General features: G+C 34.9%; 1 protein-coding gene across 4 annotated transcripts in view; it reads left to right on the plus strand.

The window, feature by feature from the left end:
- The window catches only part of si:ch211-241e1.3 (laminin subunit alpha-3), a 100,364-nt gene extending 84,178 nt beyond the window's left edge, over positions 1-16,186 (plus strand). For 3 of the 4 annotated variants that reach the window (XM_047821172.1, XM_047821181.1, XM_047821189.1), the window contains exons 61-77: positions 454-587; positions 1,239-1,383; positions 2,427-2,531; positions 2,616-2,761; positions 2,966-3,083; positions 4,675-4,812; positions 5,249-5,379; positions 5,874-6,011; positions 6,117-6,234; positions 10,501-10,634; positions 11,194-11,374; positions 12,197-12,352; positions 12,477-12,642; positions 12,839-12,966; positions 14,397-14,490; positions 14,597-14,716; positions 15,520-16,186. In XM_047821172.1, the coding sequence (XP_047677128.1) occupies positions 454-587; positions 1,239-1,383; positions 2,427-2,531; positions 2,616-2,761; positions 2,966-3,083; positions 4,675-4,812; positions 5,249-5,379; positions 5,874-6,011; positions 6,117-6,234; positions 10,501-10,634; positions 11,194-11,374; positions 12,197-12,352; positions 12,477-12,642; positions 12,839-12,966; positions 14,397-14,490; positions 14,597-14,716; positions 15,520-15,686 (2,319 nt within the window). In that variant the 3' untranslated portion in view covers positions 15,687-16,186. Of the gene's footprint in view, positions 1-453; positions 588-1,238; positions 1,384-2,426; positions 2,532-2,615; positions 2,762-2,965; positions 3,084-4,674; positions 4,813-5,248; positions 5,380-5,873; positions 6,012-6,116; positions 6,235-7,006; positions 7,366-10,500; positions 10,635-11,193; positions 11,375-12,196; positions 12,353-12,476; positions 12,643-12,838; positions 12,967-14,396; positions 14,491-14,596; positions 14,717-15,519 lie in introns of those variants that run through there. The other variant, XM_047821199.1, reaches the window with a different exon arrangement.
- The last annotated feature ends 235 nt before the right edge of the window (positions 16,187-16,421 follow it).

The following is a 16,421-nucleotide window of genomic DNA, read 5'->3' on the forward strand; positions in this document are numbered from 1 at the left end:
ATTTGACTCTTTAATTAAAGTTGACTCAAAATTATTCAAAATTGACTCTTTACATAAAATGTACCCCTTTTTAAGTTTAAGATTCTTTCCAAAACTGACTTAACTGAATTAAGTTGACTCTTTAAATTTGACTCTTTTTATACACAAATTGACTCTTTTCTTAAAATTGAGTCTTTTTTTAAAGTTAATCAAAGTTGACATTTATATCAAAGTTAACTCATTCTCTTTTTAAATTAAAGTTAACTCATTTTCTAAGATGACTTAAAAATATGACTCTTTTTTTGGTTACATTCGACTCTTTGTATTTAAAGTTGACTTTAAAAAATGGCTTCTTTTTATTTAAGTCAAACAAGATAGTGGGTGGATTACTGCATGGAATAAATGCTGCGTTTGATACGTGACATATTTTTTTCTTCGATGTTTAAAATGACTCTCCTTTTTTTTTTTTTCAAGCCTCCACCTCCTCTTAATTACCCCGGATACAAGGGCTGTATCGAGTTCAACATGTTTAACGAGAGGTTTATAAGTCTGTACAACTTTAAGTCGCTGGGACCAGAGAACGTCACCTTACAGACACCGTGCAAGAGGTACGGTCCTGAAGTGCTTTATTCCTCTAATACCACATCAGTCTGTCAACACTTTTATATCTTTCTGATTTGTTTATAGTTACTTGTAATGTTGCAGAAAGTCAGAAAGTATTGAAAACAGGAATTCAGAATGCTTGAGTGACTTACAAAGCAGTCCATAACATACACGATTCACCCCACTAACACTGTATCTAAACAAACCTGGGACCAACTTAGCAAGCTAGAGACGTACAGTATGTGGGATGCGGTAGGGGCGTACCTGTAGAGTGCATTTAACTGGACAAACTTGAAGAAATGAATCGGTCAATAAAAAAAACATTTGTAAACTCCCTTTTTTTTTTTTTTTTTTTTACAAAATATTTGCTATTTTTAAGCATGTTTCTAAAAGATGCAAATAGTAAAGTTAAAATTGCGGTTGTCTGTTTAAATATAATATTGTACACAATCTTTGATTTTCTTTCTATTCATTAAAAAATAAGCATTTTATTAATTATTGTATAAAACTACTGTAACAATTAAAACAAAACAAAATGCAGAATAAAAAAATCCCTTCTGAAAAATCTGAATCAAGAATTCAACACCTCTGAACAATACTGAATATCTGACTGGACTGTTATACATTTCTCCATTTGCTCTTCTTGTTAATCTCAGGTACATCCGTCCAAGAGAGGGTGAATACCTTGAAGGCACGGGTTATATCCAGTTGCAGCTTGAGAAGGTGAACAAGGTCATGGGCATCACCCAGAACATCGAGACACGAGCTGAAAACGGCATCATTCTGTTCATGGCAAACGAGGTAAACACTGAAACATTTCACTTTTATAGCCAGGAAGTACACCTTAAAAAAGGACCTGTAATTTGCATATACTGCAACAATAATGTATTTTTAAACAAATGCTTTTCACTCTGAAAAATCTGATAGCCAGGCTTATACAGTGGGTGGCTTTTTGTCCATAGTAAATAGTTAACTATCATTGACTCTTTTTTTTTTTTTTTTTTTAAGATAATGACTCTTTTCAAATTTGATTCTTTTATTAAAGTGGACTCTTTTTATTAAAAATTACATAAATTCTTTATGTAAAATTAACTTCTTTTTAAAGTTTACTCTTCAAATCTGACTCTTTTTATTCAGAATTGACTCTTTGCATAAAATTGAGTCCTTTTTAAAGACAATTAAAGTTGACATTTATATAATTAACATTAACTCATTTTCTTTAAGATGACTCTCTTTTAGGTTAAGTTGATTCTTTTTTATTTAAAGTTTTTTTTTGTTTGTTTGTTTGTTTTTTTTTATCAAAAATGTTGCTGCAGTGAATTCTTAAGACCAAAATACATAATTCACATATATGATGTTTTTGAATTAATTCAGAATATCTGAAATGATAAATCTGAGGAAAATGATGTAAACCAAATAAACTTTTACAGTCTTAAAAAAGCACATTAACTTTAATGCAAAGATAGAGTATTTTTATTTATCATTTCTTTTTATATGAATAATTGAAATATCATTTCAAAACTGATCGTTGGAAAATAATAAATAATTCTTGCCCCCCAGATTTTCTTGCCCCCTTAGATACTTTTTACAAAAAATGAAAGAAAATAGTAATAAAAATTAAATTAAAAGACCATATATATATATATAATTGAATGAATAAATAAAAAAACTAATTAATAAATAAACTATCAAACAAAAAAAGAACTAAATAAGTGCGTTTTCCAGAGCAAACCTCGGGTATGTCAGATGTTTTGTTAAATTATAAAATTACAAATCTACACTAAATTCTATTCATTTTTAGTTGAGTTTCATTACTTTGCTTTTTCTTGCTTGTCCTTTTGCAGAAGTCGTACTACCTCATCACTCTTGAGAAGCGCTATGTGGTTCTGCGGAGCAAAGTCGGAGATCAGGAGCTGGAGACCAATAGGAGCAGCATGCCTCAGGAAATGGTAGGTCATAACCATCCCTCTGTGTGTGGAAAATCCACATGAATGCACCATGTTTAATTGTGTTGTTGTTTCTTCTGTCTTCAGAAAGGAGATTTCAAGGTGTACTTTGACAGTGTTAACGGTATTGTAAGTGTCAGGAATCAAACCAAAGAGCTGGTGAAAGGACAATACGCTTATGGCTCTTTTTCCAGCTATTTCATCGGTGGCATTCCCTCAGATTTGAGAATGAGGTGCGTCTTTTGTTTTGTTTGGTTTTTCATTTTTATTTTTTACTGTTCACATTGTGATTGCATTAGTTCAAATGAACGATTCAGTTCAATTTGCTTTCTTCTTATTCATAAAGTGCATTGTCTCAAAGTAGCTTTACTAAACTTTTCAAACGAATCCCGTTTATTTTACTTATTTATTTCATATTTAATGTACTCCTCTTACAGATACAACATCACCGTGGCACCACTGAAAGGCTACGTTAAGGATTTGCAGGCTAATGGCAAAGCTTCATCTGCAATAAATAAAGTGGGAGTTGGCCGGAACTATAGCAATAAGATGCTGGTGGGTATTTTTTTTCTTTTTCAAGCACATTTAGTTTGCACCATGTTAAATTGCAAAGGTTTCAAATTTTGAATAAAATAAAACATAGAAGTCACAATTTTAATGGTTGTAGTCATGTTAGTAGAAATACAAATATTTGTAGTAGCAGTAGTACTAGTTGTAGTCTTAGTGCTAATTATAGAAGTGGTTGTAAGCATAGTTGTTGTAATAGTTGTAGTAATAGATGTGATCCTTTCTCTTTTTTGTTGTTGTATTATTATTAGAATTAGTTGTTTTTGTAATAATTGTATTAGTTAATAATGTATTAATTGTTGTAATAGCTGGATAACAACTTTAGAAGAAGTTGTAATAGTTGTTGTAGTAGCTGTAATAGTTTTATTAGTATACTGTATATAGTAGTTATTATTATTATTGTTGTATTAGTAGCTGTAGTAGTAGTTTTGTAGTAACTTCTGTAGTTGTAATAGTTGTATTAGCTTTAGTAGAAGCTTTTATTAGTTGTGGAGTTGCTGTTGTAGTTTTTGTAACAGTTGTTGTAGTAGTTGTATTAGTTATAATGATTGACTTAGTATCTTTTGTAGTAGTCATAGTACTTTTTGTAGTAACTGTAATAGTAAGTTGTATTATTTGTAGAGTTGCAATAATGTATTAGTTGTAATAGCTTGAATAACAGCTTTAGTAGAAGTTGTAATAGTTGTATTAGTAGTTGTAATAGTTGACTTAATTATAAAAATGATATTAGTAGATGTAGTAGTTATATTGTATGGTTGTATTAGTAACTTGTAGTTGTAGCAGTAGTTGTTGTAATAGTAAAAATAGCTATATTAATAGATGTAGAAGTTGTATTGTTGTATTAGTAGCTTTAGTAGTAGCTTTAATAGTTGTTGTAGCTGTAGTATTAATTTGTTGTAGAAGTAATACTAGTAATTGTAGTTATATTAGTAAAGGTAGTGTACTTTAGATTAGTAGCATTAGAGGTTTTTGTAATGGTTGTAGTAGTTGTATTAGTTGTAGCAGTAGCTGTAAAAGTTATACTAGTTATATAATAGTTATATTGTTGTAGTAGTAGTTTTTGTAATAGTTGCCGAAGTTGTAATCCATCTATTGTTGCTGTATTAGTAACTAATAGTAGCAGTAGTAGCTGCTGTAGTTGTAATAATTGTAGTAGCTATATTAGTAGTTTTTGTAATAGATGTAGCAGTAGTTGTAATAGTTACAATATGTAGCTTTAGCAGTAATAGTTGCAGTAGCTGTAGTAGTAAGTTGTTGTATTTGCTTTTGCTGTAGTAGTAGTTGTATTAGTCGTGGTTGTAGTAATTTTGTAATAGTTGTAGTAGTTGTTGGTATTTGTTAGTTGTTAGTTGTAGCTGAAGAAGATGTATTAGGCATAAAAAAAATAAAAATAAAAAGATTACTAGAAAAAAATAAATTATTCCCGTGGAAAATTTCAAGTACTGACACTGGAGACTCCTTCCAGGAATATTAAATAAAAGTTTGTATTTTTAATTGTTTCTCTAAAAAAGGAAATAAAAAGCATTGCTGTAGAATAGTTAATAAATAAATAATCAATCTTTTTTTTATTGTGTCTCAGGCATTGAAGAAGGCAGAGTTCAGCACGGGTGGTTCCCTGAGCTCTCTGCCTATAGGCTTCAGCCTGGGTAAGCTGACGCTCTCGCTCGGATTCATGAGCACCGAGAAGGACGGCCTGCTGCTGCAGAACAGACAGGGGGTGAGTTTTCTCCTTTTATAAAGACATATTTAGTACATACAAGAGAGTTTATTGACAAGTCATATAATCAGTTTTACTCGCTTTAATGAAGTAAATAAATAAATAAAATACAATATGCTCTAAGCATTTAAAAAGTTGTGAACGAATAGGACCTTTGTGTATTCCAGTACAATATTTTAGTAATATATTATTAAATAACTATTGAACTATGGAATAAATGTTAAAGAAGTAACAGGTTTGCGTTTTGTAAATCAGCTATTAGTTTTTTCACCTAATAATTTGTTGGACTGGAGAAGTGAAGTTTATACGTTAAGTTGTTGATGATTAAGCAAAACAAAAAGCTACATTATTTTTTTCGAGTATTTAAGTGTATAAGTGCAAAATGCCTGTCATGAAAAAAACTGCAAGTGCTGTTCTCTACTGATTTCTGCTGTAGAGCGACGAGCTGGGGTTGAAGATGGTGGACGGATATGTGCTATTGAAATACCAGAACCGTGTTTGGAGATCCAAAAAACAATACCAAGATGGAGAATGGCATTATGTTACTGTCACCAACAAGGCTGGAAGGTGACTATAGAACAATATAGTATAGTAAAAGCAGTAGAGTATAATGTATATGAAATGCAAAAGGAGAAATCGTTTATTTATATATACAGATTGGTGACAAATTAAAGGAAAAAATCAGCATAACATGTACACGAGCCACTGGAAAAGTTTCACTGCACATAGGCATAAAATCGAATGCAATTCCACACAGTTATGACACAAGTTAAATGTTTTTACCATAGATTTAAATGTGGATGTAGCATTAGTCGAGCTGAACTTTTGCGCTCGTGCTGTAATGATGATGCTTTTTTTTTGCCTTATTCTTACAAAATCAAGTTCAACCTGAGGCCATTGAAATATTTTTATGCATGAGTACTGTATAAGTATTGACTCCATTCCTGATTTCTTTACATTCGACTCTTGCGCTGATATGTTACCATCTATATGTAGAACATATGATCAGTCTTTTTCTTTTAAGTCAAAACTTCATACCCTCCATGTCTCCTGTCTTGTAGCATGGAGCTCCGAATCGACGAAGATGACAAAGGAGAGGATATCACAAGGACGTCTCTCGATCTCAATTTCCTCTCTAATAACGTCACTCTGGGCGCAGGCTCCTTCACAGGCTGCATGTCTAACATCTACCTAAGAAGGTTACCATCAGTTCCTTACCATCACTCCTTATGTTGCCTATAATACTTTACAGTGAGTGAAATTCTGGAAAGACAATAAAATGAAACTTTATTTTTGTTTTGCAGGGATGATGCTTTGTACAAGCCAGAGGACTTGAGTGAATTTTCCTCGGAGGGAGACGTGATGCTGGACACGTGCAAGTCTGAGCGTCAGCCTGAGAACATGTGGGCCAACCGCAAGAAAGTGAGCATCCGTATAATGTTAGAGCCCGATTTATTAAGTGCACAGACAGCAATGATGCAGCAACCAAAAATATTCCAAATATAATATGAAAATAACAACAAAGAGAAGTAACCACGTAACTATTTTCCCCAAAATTATTAGTGATTTGTACTGAGTAGTAGCTAGGACAATACCATATGGAAATATAGCTTCAGGCAGCGATCAAGGGCCCGAGCATTTCTTGCCTCCACCTCTTTAGTGACAGAGGAAGATCAGAAGCCAATGGAATCGTCAGCACTTGTGTCCAAATACATATCCTACATTTCATTGCAACATGTCAAGCCATTGCTGAGATGTTGCTTCACTTCCTGTTTTCACAGGACTTGCAAAGGAAGCTTGTTTTGTGTGTCAGATTTACTGTCAATACACCAAATGTTTTACTGAGATCTTCCTCTTTTGCAAAATTTGAAATTTAAAGAAAAATAATTGAGGTTTTCTTTGAAATTTATAATGGAGAACATTTTATATATCATTACACCAGTTAGACAATAAAAGTATAGATTTTTTTTATTATAGGTAATTGATTACATATAAAGATAATATATATATATATACATATAATTATTATAACTAACCGACTCTTACTGTTACTAAAAGAGGTGCCGGTGTTCATATAGTTCATATAGTTTGTGATTTTAACGCAACACTGGTGTGCCACAGCGAACAGCGTCCAGGTTTTGCCTGAAGCTACCAGGTCGTGTGCTCACGTGTCTGTTGTGTGCTTTGTTTCCAGTGATGAAGACGATCCTGAGAGAGTGGACTAACAAAGAGATTGTCTCATCTTAGACCAGCACTCACCTAACCAGACGCCTAATCCCATCACTGCATGAGCATAATTATTATTATTATTATTATTATTATTATTATTATTATTAATAAACAATTTCCACTGATACTTAGACATCTATCATTCCTAACCTGTACATAAACACAAGCATTTAGAGGAGAAAAAAAAAGTAACATTTTTTTTCCTGGAATTTTTCTTTCTCTTTTTGTTGTTTTTATGAGTGTCAATATCAATACCAGTGTGTTTCAGATAAAAGACTACTAATCTAATAAACCCTCTAACCAAGTTCTCACCTAAGGATGGAATTTTTTGGTCTGTTTTTTTTTTCCCCCCCATTCAGTCAACATGCTAATATTCACATAATCCATTCCAACTCTTCTCACACTTCTTAACAATAATGCTACGTTCATACGTACAGTGATTTTATCTGCGAGTCTCCTGCCGCTGTACTATTAAATACTGCTAATACTTCCCATAGTAATAATGTTTATCAGTGGGTGGAGCATCTAGCATTCCACTTCACAAAATATATCATTTTTATTTTTTCACTAATATGAAAACTTCCATAAAATAAGATTTGGAGTTTGTGTATAAAATTCAACAAAGTATATCTGGATCATATACGTACAAGATGAAGGAGAAGCAGTGTGTACTCTACTGTCTTCACTTCCATCGGTAGTCCCTGTACTTCATACTTGCTCCATATTTGCATAAAGTTAAACGGTCTTACGATCGATCTCTGAGATCTCGGGTCACTACGTCTCTGCGAGTTTCTGTATAGGTTAACGTAGTGTAAGTCTTACTGTGTGTGTGTTTGGAGAAGGGAGTATGTTTTATATCTTAATGAAGACCAAATGTCCTCATAAAGATATTAGTATCTGACAGTGTTTATAGGGACATTTGGCTGGTCCTGACTAGTAACTTTAAAATCCTTTCTTTCTTTCTTTCTTTCTTTTCTTATTGATTTATTTGTATTAAACAAAAACAAAATGTATTATATTTTTATTAAATTGTAGCCTTTTAGGAAAGGAAAATATAAAGGAGACAAAAGGTTTCCTTTTATCTACTGATGTTACTGTTAGAGTTGAAATCAAGTGTGGTAGAAATAATAAGCTGTAATAGAACACTATAAGCATATAGATCAGCTTTCTTTGTTATTTTATTAGATTTGTAATTTGATGAGAAGGTATTTAGCCCAAATATTTGAACTAAGAAAATCAGACATAAGTAAGGGGACATAATTGAATTAAACAGAAAAAGCAAGGTAAATATGGGAAACCACAGTGATGTTGAATTCTCTAATCTGATTGGACAGAAGGTGGTGATTCATTTTTTTTGTATCATCAGCTCTGAAAGTCGTTCTAGCTGTAAAACAAATCATATGCTTATTTCTTTAGCGACAACAATAACATGCTCATGGAGCCTGGTTTAAAATATGTGGAAATGTTTTCTGATATGATGAATTGTTCTCTAAGGAGCTTGATTCCTGATATACGAAAGTCTCCAGAAGAGTTTTTATTTGTTTTTAATTAAATTATTTATTTTTTAGTAGAAAAACAGGGTCTGATGAAGAAACAGCTAACTACTCTACCATTATACATTTTCTTATTCCAGGGTTCTGGTTTCAACTCTGAGCTCAGGTTACTGTATTGTGAGTCCTTCAGGGTTCACTGGTTTCCTCCAATTACCAGAACCAATCTGAACTGATTACAGCTACAAATAATTTGTTAATCAAACACATCTTAAACTTTCAGTACCTGGTTCATGAGTTGCAATTGTCCTGCTTTTACACTCTTGATCCAATGAATCATTTAGAGGTGTTATAATGGAAAGAAATCTGGAAATATTATAGCTGGGAAACATTAAATTATGCAGATCCGAGCTTCTCAAGGCTGAAGGTTGTTAACTGTATGCCATATGGTAACAACAGGAATCATAATTTTTGATGTAGCATCATTTCTCCTAAGCATCTGAATAATCCTATTCTTTGCTCAAGGTCCCGTTAAGATACTTCGGCCACCAATCAATTTCTTTTTATTAATTTTAAAATCTTTTTATTTGAACCCATATTATCAAATACAAAATAGTATAACCGAGAAACGACTAAAAATAAAACATATATATATATATATATAAAAATATATATATATAAATATAAAACATATATATAATCCAGTATTCCATATATATAATCATATATATAACATAAACATATATATAATCCAGTATTATATATATATAATTTCTGTTCATTTCAAGGTTTAATTTAATATTCCACACAGATGTTGCTCTAAATGCCATGTAACCGATTTTACACAGTAAAAAAAGAATCTGATAGTGGGAGGGTCAGTGGGCGGAGCCACAACATTATAAAGGTAAGTGGGAGGAGCTAGCAGTGACAACTTAGTGAATTTTAGGGCCCGTTTAAACAGTTTATAAGGTAATAAAGAAGAAAAATTACAACTACAGCTTTTAATAGCTTCCCATCTAGCATCACAGTCTTGTCCAAGGTGTGTATTCTAGTCCAAGGTGTGATAAATGAATAAAAGCACTTTCTCTTAGCCACATCCTGCCATAATGACATATTTCCCAATCTTACAATATTATCTGGGATACATCAAGACATGTTAGTGTTCACATTACAATAGCGAATGTCTGTACATGTTCCTCTGAGTGTGGTTTGAGTTGAACAGATCAACAAACCTAGAAAATCCAGTTACAGTACTTAAGACTGACTGCTTGTGGTTCGGCCATTCAGGACGTTAGCATTATTGCTAGCTTAAAATTATCCATGAGGTTTGATTTTGCATATTTATGAATTCTAAATTGCATAGTTATGCATATTACTATTATGTCAGGGTATAAATTATGTGCGTAGTGTATTAACACAAAAATGTTAATAAGACGTGCACTTATTTAAACAAAAAATGAAGATTGGAATGTTGGAGACAATGTATGCATCAAACTCTCACAGCTTTGTTCACATGGCACTAGAGAAAATAATCCAAGCAAGCTGACTAAACTCTGGTGCATAAGGCATCTTTTAAACTAACCCAAGCACACTGTCTTTTTATTTTTAAACATTTAAAAAAAAATTACCACATTCAATTTGCTAAAGCTAGCAGCATCACATTACGTGCTTTTGATTGGTGGTGTGTGAGAAATGGCTAATACTTACTGTTAGTAAAAAAAAAAAAACATTATAGAATACTAATGGTCTTTTCAATAACCGCAAGTATAAGTCTAGTACAAGTTTGAAATAAACTTCATACACTAAATGACAGAGTACATAGTGTGTCATGTCAGTTCTTAGTGTGTAGTACATCATTTGGTACTCAGCGATGGTTCTGGTTATGTGGCACCGAAGAACAGCCATATGTTTCTATATTTTGAACCACAGTTGAGCACAAAGCTCACATGCAGGTTGTGTTTGTTTATAGGATGGCAAAGACGAGATAAAGGATGAGGGATTCTCTGGCTGCTTCCTCCCGACACCTATCCCACATTCCTTTCACCTAGCAGGTGCTTCCAGCAGTCTGAGCTACACCATGCCGTCTAGAGCTCTCACACACAGGCGAGTTCACTTCCTCTTGACACTCGACATCTGGCAGTGTACATCATGATTTACAGAATGTACGTCAGTTAACAGTAAGGTAATCTAAAACACTGCGTGCTCGTTTTTTTTTGCTCCTCGTTTACAAATCTCGGAATGGTTTGGCCCCCCCTTATCTCAGTGAGTTACTGAGTATCAACCTAATAGATCCCTTCGGTCTTCCAAGCAGGATATATTGTTTACGTTAAGTCGAGGCTTAAGTGCAGGGGAGATTGTGTTTTTTGTATTGCTGCCCCCAGGCTCTGGAACGCCTTGAAACTGTCCATTAGACAAGCCTCTTCTCTAAATATTCACAAGCCTCTTCTCTAAATATTTTTAAGTTCAGGCTAAAGACATTTTTATTTCCAAAAGCATATGGCTGATGGGATGTTTGTACGATTTTCTGTTTGTTTGTTTGTTGTGTTTTTTGTTTTGTTTTTTCTGTACTTATTGATCTAATGGAAAGCACATTGGTCGACGGACGTTGAAATTATTCGTGCTATGTAAATAAATTGTCATTGTCATTGTCATTGCTCCACAGGCCCTATTTATCCTTAGATGTCAGGACGAAGTCAGGAGAAGGTCTGATCTTCTACATTCCTGCCGAGCAGGAAAAGTATCACCTGGCTCTTTACGTGTCCAAGGGAAGGATCCGATTATCAGTTGGCCGTCAGAGGGAAATCTTTAACCGGGAGAAGTACAACGATGGAAAGTGGCACACGGTTAGAATTCTACTGGGTATTAATTATTTTTGTTCCTGGACAGCGTATTTGGGTTTAAATTCAATTTAATTCTGTTTTATTTGTATTGTGGCAGCTTTACAGAAATACACAAAAAAATCAGGAAATACATGTTAAATTTATTCCTAATGAGAAAGCCATAGGCAATGTTGGCAAGGAAAAAACTCCCTTAGGTGATATAAGGAACTCTTCATCTGGCTGACAGTGGATAATGTAAATAAAATATTTTCCTTTCTATAACGTCATACGATATGGTCAAAAATACGGTCTATCCTTTTCACTGATGTAGAGTTGAGTATAAAGGCGTCTTCATAAAGAGTGGATGTGGATAGCAGCAGTTATGAACCATGGGGTTCATCCTCAGCAGCAGCTAGTGGTTAGAAAAAAAAAAAAAGATGAGTCTCCTGGTACTAGTAGGGCATCGAGATAGATCAGGTAGGTTTGGAGAGTAGAAGGAGACAGGAACACTCATATCTCACCGGTAGCATGTAGAGAGAGAGAGAGAAAGAGAGATCAAGAGAAAGAGAGAGAGAGGGAGAATGTTAAGTGTACTTTCTCAGCTATTAAAGGGGTTATAATAGATATCTTTTGAGCAGGAACTAATCAGGCTTACAGTAGTTTGTCTTGTAATTTGATAAGAGTAATTAAACAGGGAATAAATACAGCTGATATTTAGACATTTCCGGTAAATAAACTAGTCAATACAATAGTTGGCCATAAAGACAAAACTGCATTAAGGATGCAACACACAAGGGTCTAAGAAAATGATGAAAAACACAGAACAGGTGAATGATCTCCCTGCAGGTAACACTAAGTCTGGAGAAGCGCAGGTTTCGCCTGGTGATTGACGGTCTGAGGGCTCAGGATGGAGTGCTGAATCCAGGAGAGAGCTCGTCTATCCAGCTGAGTAGAGCTGTTTACCTGGGCAGCCCTCCAGCACACACACACTCTGATCTGAAGGTGATTTAACACATACTGTTTAGTGTTTAGTCTCGGTAAATCACTCGGACCAAATGATGTACAGTAAATATGTAAATGACTTGATAAAGGGTTTTGTAACAGTGAGAAATGGTCTCATTTCTAGTGGAAGATCTTGCCGGTGCACGGCGTGGTCGGGTGTGTCCGTAATCTCAGGATGAACGGCTCATCCATAGCAGCACCAGCAGTGAATCGTGGTGTGGGTCTGTGCTTTGAAGGGCAGATGAAAAGCGGGGCATACTTCTCAGGGCAGGGAGCTCATGTCATCATTGGTAAGTCAACCTCATTGAACGCACCACTGCATAATTATGTTAGACGAATCTAGATACGTTCGTTTGTTTTGGGCTGTTACTGTTTTTGAATCAATAAAAAAAAAAGAAAACATTTTAGAATAAAAAGCTTTAAATGTGACCTCTGATATGTCATACAGAAAGCTTTTTGTGACATAGGGGTTTGGTTTTTGTGTAGATGAATCGTTTGTATTGAGACAGAAGTTTGAACTCGTGTTCGAGTTGCGTCCCAGTAATCAGAGCGGCCTCCTGCTGCATATCGGAAACCTCGACCATCATCTCACCGTGTTCATGAGGAAAGGAGAGGTGAGCGCTGTCTTTCATTTTATACTCAGATGTGGACATAACAGTCCCTATGTAATCCCTGCAAATGTCAGGGCTTTACACCACTTTGTTCCTGTGTTTAGTTCCTTTGTTAAATATTCATTCATTCATTCATTCATTCATTTTCTACCGCTTATCCGAACTTCTCGGGTCACGGGGAGCCTGTGCCTATCTCAGGCGTCATCGGGCATTGAGGCAGGATACACCCTGGATGGAGTGCCAACCCATCACAGGGCACACACACTTTCATTCACTCACACACTCACACACTACGGACAATTTCCCAGAGATGCCAATCAAAATACCATGCATGTCTTTGGACCGGGGGAGGAAACCGGAGTACCCGGAGGAACCCCCCCGAGGCACGGGGAGAACATGCAAACTCCACACACACAAGGCGGAGGCGGGAATCGATCCTCAACCCTGGAGGTTTGAGGCGAAAGTGCTAACCACTAAGCCAAGGTGCCCCCCCCGGACTTCAGTCTTACTGTTAATATTATTAGTAATTCCAATGAAATGATCAGGGATATAAAAAGACTTCAAATATACCTAATATACAATCCGGTGAACTGCTGTGGTTACTGGGAATTGTTGTCTGGGGTGTTCATGTTTGTAGGCCGCAATGAGTTCTGGGAGGTGGAGTTCCTGGGCCTGACACTAGCGCTTATCTAAACACATTGATCATTTATGAAGTAAACTTCCAATAAAGACTGATCAACCATAACAAACCTCCTGCTTAATATTGTGTGGTTGTACCAAAAGCATGGACACAACAAGACCTCTGAAGGTATCAAGCACCAAAACACTATCAGTGGAAACTTTAAGTCCTGGAAATTGTGAGGTGGAGCCTCCATGGATCAGACTTGTTTGTCCAGTGCATCCCACAAACACACCATCAGATTGAGATCTGGGGGATTTACAGTAGAGGTCAAGTCAACATCATATTCCTCAATCCATTCCTGAACATTTTTTACAGTGTGACACTTTCAGGGATCCTGATAAACGTTCCGATGCTCGCATGCCCATTGTAGGAGCTTTTAGTGGTATACAGAAGTCAGCATGGGCAGTCTGACTGGTCTGCAGCTACGAAGCTTCATAGACAGCAAGCTGTGATGCTGTGAGTGTTTATTCAGCAACTTGTGCTACAGAAGCTCTTCTGTGGGATCAGACCTGACAGGCTAATTTTCGTTCCATACATGCATCAGTGAGCCTTGGGTGAACGGAGTAACTGTCCACCTACATATGACCTGCACGGACGATAAAATAGCCGTGTAGTGACAGTGTAGAAACTGATTATATTCCTCCAGCATTCCGAAGTAACAACACCTCCTCAAGCATGTAGGACTGTAGCGATATTAGGAAAGGAGGAAAAGATAAGACAAGGACGTATGTTACTGATCTTTGGCTTGCAGGTGGTGGCTCAGGTGAATAACGGGGGAGGAGGATTCAGTGTGTCTGTTCAGCCCAAGCAGACTCTGTGTGACGGCATGTTCCACAGAATAGCAGGTAAGTCCAAGTCGTTCCACCTGATGCTATATATAGTCTTAAATTAGACCTGATTTTTTATGTTTTTGGATTTCAGTGATGATGAAATTATTCTCCTCTCTGTTAGTTATCCAGCAGAACAATGTGGTAGAGATGCACGTGGACACAGAGGGCAAGTATACGATCGGCCCCGGCTCCTCTTCTCCTACGCAGGACAGATTCCCTGTTTATGTGGGCGGTGTTCCAGGTAACTGTATTAAACTGATTAATACTTATTAGTAAAAACTGGTAATAGTCAAAAATCAAAGTTTGTTTCATAGATTTATTTACATTTATAGCATTTTGGAGATGCCCTTATCCATCATAATTACATTAAATAAGTATCCGTTAAGTATCTAACACTTACTTTGGTAGTTTCTATAAAATAATGTTTATTAATAATATAATAAAAATTATTCTCATCAGCACTTTTCATGTATATATGTAAATATAAATATAAACAAATTGGTTAATAATTTTCTGTCTTTTCTTAAAGATTATTATTATTATTATTATTATTATTATTATTATTATTATTATTATTATTATATTTATTTATTTTTTTTCAATCAACAGTAATTATTTTATTAGAAATATCACAAAATGTATTTTATAAGAGCACTTTATAACAACAACAACAACAACAACAACAACAACAACAACAATAATAATAATAATAATAATAACTGGTTCATTTGGTAGTTTCTATAAAAACACTATTTATTAGTAATGTGTTGCTTTATTCAGATTCGTTTTTGTTGTATAAATATTTTTCATGAGCACTTGTGTTTTTTTTTTACTTTATTTTAATAGATAATTTGTTAGAATCAACACACGCATTTATTTCCAGGCGCACTTTAACAGTAAGTATGTATGTGTTTAGTTGGTAGAGTGCTGAGAATGTTGATTTGTGTCACTGACATAAAGGGTAACGTGGTGGTCATGTCACCATACAGTATGAACAGTTTTAACATTAAGCAGTACATTGTTGTTATTTTTTCTGTTTTGCAGATCGCCAAAGGTTCCCGTTCCTCCCTGTTACCGAATCCTACGCTGGATGTCTCCAAAACATGGTCTTTAACAGGGACGTCGTGGTGTTTGAGAAGCTCTCCACTGTATTCGGGCCTGTAAACATGCGAGAGTGTCCAGCTAATCTGAGAGCGCCGTCTCCACAGTGAAGTCATTTCCAGTGCTTTAAGATTATATGTATGTGTGTAAGAACAGAAGTCATGACTGAAATGTCAGTGTTTCCTGTTTTCCTTTTCTAGTCCCCAATCCAATAGCTTTGTGTTCACTGTTAGACACAAAAGTCACATACTACTAAAGACACTAGCTGTATCTTCTAATCGGGTTATTTTCATTCAGTATGGACCTGAAGCGTAATACTGGCTATTTATTTACTAGCCGGTCTTGTTTGCACACAATTATTTAAAAAACAACAGGTAATATTTAATTTTTATTAAGTGAAATGTCTGCATTGTACTGTACTGTAACTTCTGACCATTGTAATGTTTACCAGCTGATTTACATTTCTCTGAACTGTATTATATCATCAAATCTGGTGTAAAAACTTCTTGGATAAAATAACGGACCATTTATTATTATTATTATTATTATTTTGTAATACTAATCGTGGTGATGCTTGTCATTTGTCTAGAATTAAAGGAATTTTTCCTCACACAGTTCTGCACTTCAGCACTGGTTTCTCTAGTAATTTCAATAGCGGCCATTTAATACTTTTAAATTCTTTATAAATGAAGATTATCTAAAGCGTTTGACTTGTACCGGTGTGATTGTATGCGGTTAGTCGATCAGATCCACAGCGATTTCTTTTAAAGTGAATGGTGAGTATTATGGCTATACTGTAGATATTTCAATATTCAATTTCTTTGTATTGGGGCTTTAAACAATTT

This window comes from Tachysurus fulvidraco, chromosome 1, assembly GCF_022655615.1.
Source record: "Tachysurus fulvidraco isolate hzauxx_2018 chromosome 1, HZAU_PFXX_2.0, whole genome shotgun sequence".
Taxonomy (NCBI): domain Eukaryota; kingdom Metazoa; phylum Chordata; class Actinopteri; order Siluriformes; family Bagridae; genus Tachysurus; species Tachysurus fulvidraco.